This window comes from Lathamus discolor, chromosome 3 (assembly GCF_037157495.1).
Source record: "Lathamus discolor isolate bLatDis1 chromosome 3, bLatDis1.hap1, whole genome shotgun sequence".
Classification (NCBI taxonomy): domain Eukaryota; kingdom Metazoa; phylum Chordata; class Aves; order Psittaciformes; family Psittacidae; genus Lathamus; species Lathamus discolor.
In genome coordinates, this window is record NC_088886.1 from 30,979,418 (window position 1) to 30,984,117 (window position 4,700).

Below are 4,700 nucleotides of genomic sequence, written 5' to 3' on the forward strand. Positions count from 1 at the left end.
GGAACCGAACTACAAAACCAGGCAATGAGCACATCTTCTCGTCTGGTGATGTTGCTTTTCAGCTGGACACCAAGCTTCCAGGATGGAGGCCAGACCTGAGCCGAGGCAATGGCACTACTGAATAAGAACCAGAGCCAGTCAGGAAACTTTTCTCGTGGGGCGGGGTTCTTTTTGTGTATGTGTGGGGTTTTGGGGTTGTTGTTCTTTTGTTTTTGTTTTCCCAGCCTGCTTTCTCCCCGAGCCGAAGTGAAATCCCTGAGAAAAAAGCCGATTAGCACTTGCCCCCCATTCTGGAATGCCCACTCAGCGCCACGCCAGCCACTGGATCGTTTCCTTGCCACGCACAACACACCATTAGCAGAAGACAGGACCGGTCTGCTAGCACAGTGCTCCCAATTTCGTGTCCCGTTAAATAAATAAATAAATAAATAAATAAATAAATAAATAAATAAAAATTATTATTACTTGCATCTGTGCCTCGCGTGTTTCCCAAGGGAAATCACAGCCGCCTTAGGAATCCCATATAAACCCTAGGGCTTCAGGAGTGGATTGAGGAGCGCTGCAGCAGCTGCCCAGCTCTGCAGCACACCGGGCCCTGCCCTGCACGGGCCGATGGGCCCTGTCGCTGGGCGGAACGCAGCCCGCAGCTGCCAGCGCTCAGGACCGCGGAGCATCGCGGAGCCGCCTCCTCGGCGATTGCGGTTACAACTGTACAAAGTAACACTCTACCTGGCACGGCTGGCGTATTTCTCCTCCTATTTGGCGGGCGCCACCGCTTCTCTTTGGGTCTGTGACCGGCTGTGGAGAGTGTCCGAAACGGGACTACACCGCGCTGGCAATTTAAGAAATAGGATTCAAAAAAAGAGCTGTTATAAAGCGTGAAAGTCTCTGGCATTCTACTGGGTTTGTTTGCTGCTTTTTTGCTGTTTCTCACTTTGCCCGGCCAAGCTTCCCCTCTACCCCCACCTCTCACATCCTGAGCTGCCCAGGAGCCAGGAGAGGAAAGTTTGGGAAGTCCGGAACAAAGGGAGGGAGCGGGGAGCACTCAGTCCAGCGCCAGGCCGGGGGCCCCCTCAGAGACCGGGGGTGAAGACACCGTGGGGAAAAGAGAAGTAAATGATCCGTAACTGCCAGCGAGGCGGCCGCTCGCAGGGCCCCGGCCCGGGCCTCCGCTCCCGAGCCCCGCCAGCCTCTCGGCCCCGCCGGCGGCAACAAGTGTCCAAAAGCAGGCGACAGCGAGCCCCCGTTACCCCCCGTACCCGCAGGCTCGGGAGGGAAAGGAACATGGAAACGAGCGTCCCCCGCCGCCTTCCCGTCCCCCCGCAGGAGACGCCGGCCGTTACTCCATTACAGCTATCGCGCCTTCTCTATCCAGCCATATAAAAATATTCATGTGTCCCATACATCGCTGCATTATTTATCGTACTCGGTTGGCTACGATGAAACCTTCCACAGCATGAATTATTTAAAAAAACATCTTGCGTTACAAAAATAAATCCAAGACTCAAGCGGAACTTCAGTGTCCATATGTCAAAAATTTATTTATCTCAAACTGTGCATAATGGAGTAAAAACTTAACTTGAATATGTACCTGTTATAAGGATGGTATTAGTTCAAATATATACATGGACTGTCGGCAGACTGATTTCAAATAATACAGCCGAATCTTTAAAATACAACTACGGAAAATGAGGAGGAAAAAAAAAAAAAAAAAAAAAAAAAAAGAACTTAAAATATCATCACAATAAATTTACAGAAATATTACAAACCATAAGAAAATATTTCAAACACAGTAATTTCAGGTCGGTAAATATTTTTCCTTTTTTTTTTTTTTTTTTCTTTTCTTTGAACAGAATGAAGTCTGGAAACAAAAAGTTATTATAAATTAACAAACGGCGTGTGAACCTGCATGGCAATTTCTGCTTTTTAACAAGAGTAAGATAAAAAAAAAAAAAAAAAAAATTTAGTACAATCTAAACGTTTGCCCTTTCACAGCAAACCAAGCCCATGGTTCGCAAGTACTCATCCTGCCTTTTGTGTCTTTTGTACAATTTCTAAAACAATTAAAATGTCCAACTGATGTAAAATAATTTCCTCTCTTCTCCTGCAGCTGCTACAAATCCAGCTGCCAAAGCCACAACGCTCCAGTAAGAGTCTATTTTTAAAAAATAATTGGCAAATTCGCGAGTTCGTGGGGTTTTTTTTTCCCTTTCTCTCTATTACCAATGGACATTCTGATTGCCATGTTACTTTTGATAAATACTGTACAAAAGTTGCCTGCAAATATTAAAACATTTTCCTCTTCGCTCTTTGAGTCTAGCTCTAAATATTATTGGTAAAGACTTTTGCAAACTTTCTGCAAAGTTCCTACCGTTTTCACTAGAACTTTTAAAAAGTTTTGTGTAGTTGCTTCCCCTCCGAGATCTATACAAGTTCCTTGTCGGTTTAATTTCTGCTCCCCCCCCCGCCCCCCGCCCCGCGTTTTCTCTGTACAAAAATAGTCCAAAAAGAAGAAGGAAAAAAAAAAAAAAGTCCAGAATTTCTAATAAAAGGTTTTTTTGTTGTTTGTTTTGTTTAATTTTTCTTCCCCCCTCCCCGCCCCCCCCACCCCCCCCGGCCCCTTTGTCTTACATATGTGATAGAGGGAGTGTGCCATTAATGGCTGTGCCAGGAACAGGTGCACTCTGGTAGTGTTGGGACATATGAAGTCTGCTTGGGGCAGCTGGTTCTGGTACTTCAGCACCTGGTAGATACATGCTGATCATGTCCCGAAGGTCCCCAGCTTGGCAAGGAGCCCTTGAATGAGACGAGGAAGTGACTACGGGGGGACTGGAGCTGGATTCCGTCTTGACCACAGAGCCCATGGAGCCCAGGGCCATGCCCGGGGTCCCTTGCTGGGAGTAAGACATGCTGTAGGTAGGGGATCCGTTCATGTAAGTCTGCGAGCTGGTCATGGAGTTGTACTGCAGGGCGCTCACATCGTAGCGGTGCATGGGCTGCATCTGCGCCGCGTTGTGAGCGTTCAAGCCCGGGTGCTGCGGGTAGCCGAGCTGCTCTTGCATCATCCCATAGCCTCCGTTGGTCCAGCCGTTCATATGCGCGTAACTGTCCATCCTCTGGTTCACCCCAGCTCCCAAGGTGGCCCCAACCCCTACCCCGGTCGTCATGGTATTGGTGCCCGGCGCCAGTAAGCCCCCCGGCAACGTGTACTTATCCTTCTTCATGAGGGTCTTGGTTTTCCTTCGGGGTCGGTATTTATAATCCGGGTGCTCCTTCATGTGTAGAGCTCTGAGCCGCTTGGCTTCGTCAATGAAGGGTCTCTTTTCCGCCTCGGATAAAAGTTTCCACTCTGCCCCGAGCCTCTTGCTGATCTCGGAGTTGTGCATCTTCGGGTTCTCCTGGGCCATTTTCCGGCGCTGCCCGCGGGACCACACCATGAACGCGTTCATTGGGCGCTTCACCCGGTCCGGGCTGTTCTTCTGGTTGTTGGCGGCCGTGTTGGAGTTGCCTGTGCCTCCCCCCGAAGTTTGCTGGGGGGCGGGAGGTTTCAGCTCGGTTTCCATCATGTTGTACATTCAAACTACTTTTGCCTGGAACCAGCCTTGAGCAGAGAAGCGAGGAGCAGCCGCAGCGAAGTCCCGAGTCGGACTTTTTTTTTTTTTTTTCCTAGGGAGGGGTAGGAAAGGGGGGAGGGGGACTCCCCAAAACCACGCTTGGATCAAGATCAGGATCTTCCTCTTCGCTGATGGATTAATAATGCTAATAACTGCTATTATTGCCGCCGGAGCCTCGATTTTAAAAAACTTCTTCCTCCTTTTTCCCTTTTCTCTGCCCGCCGCTCTCTCTCTCTCTCTCCACCTCGGTCTTAAAGAGCCAGCAAACTACTTTACCCCCTTTTGCAAACACACACACTCTCTCTCTCTGCCTTGACAACTCCTGATACTTTTTTGAACAAGTTAATAGACAACCATCCATGTGATGGGGGCTTGTCAGGGAATAAATGTGCTCTCCCCGGCCAATCAGCGCGCGGCGGCTCCGCCACTGAGGACAAGTCTCTACCCCCGGTTTTGCATGAAACGGGGCGGGGGCTCGGAGCCGCCGGGCCGGCTCGGCGGGGAGGCGGGCCCGGAGGCGGCCCAGGCAGCCACTGGGAAGCCTTTGTATCCCCCCCTTCCAGCAACAGGTCACACACGCCTTTTGGAGGAAGTGGGTAAACAGCATTGTTGCTACGTGGGGTTCCCTCTCCCCCCCCCCCTTTTTTTTTTCAAATTTGGAGTTGGTTTGGGGCTGGGAGAAGCCATGGGGCTAGCGGAGAGGGAACGGCTTCCCCCCTGCCCCCACCCTTCTTTGCCCCTCTCTCTCATCCCCCCCGGCTGCGCGGGGCCCGGCTTGTGCAGTGCTCTCCCCGTCCAGGCCGGCCCGGACGGCCGAGCACAGGCCACCGCCGGCCGGCGCCAGGGTTCCGGGGAAGAGGAGCCCCGGCCAGGCTCTGCACAGCGCCTCTCCCCTACCTGCCGCTGTCGGGAGCCGAGTTTGCACCGCACATCCCAGGGAGAGGCTGTGCCCCCCCGCACCCTGCTCCTTTCCGGCCGTGGCGCACCGCACCAAGCCATTCCCTCCAGCCTGCGGCATTGGAGGATGGGGTTTGTCCAGTGGAAACACGGATCCCCCAAATGTACAAAGCGAGGCAGGGACTCCCT

The 4,700-nt window shown here is 51.7% G+C and overlaps 1 protein-coding gene across 1 annotated transcript; it reads right to left on the reverse strand.

The window, feature by feature from the left end:
• Positions 1 to 2,627: 2,627 nt before the first annotated feature.
• Positions 2,628 to 3,914, reverse strand: SOX2 (SRY-box transcription factor 2). Its single transcript, XM_065672634.1, has one exon. It carries the CDS (start codon positions 3,573 to 3,575, stop codon positions 2,628 to 2,630), a length of 948 nt encoding a protein of 315 aa, XP_065528706.1. The 5' UTR covers positions 3,576 to 3,914.
• Positions 3,915 to 4,700: the final 786 nt, after the last annotated feature.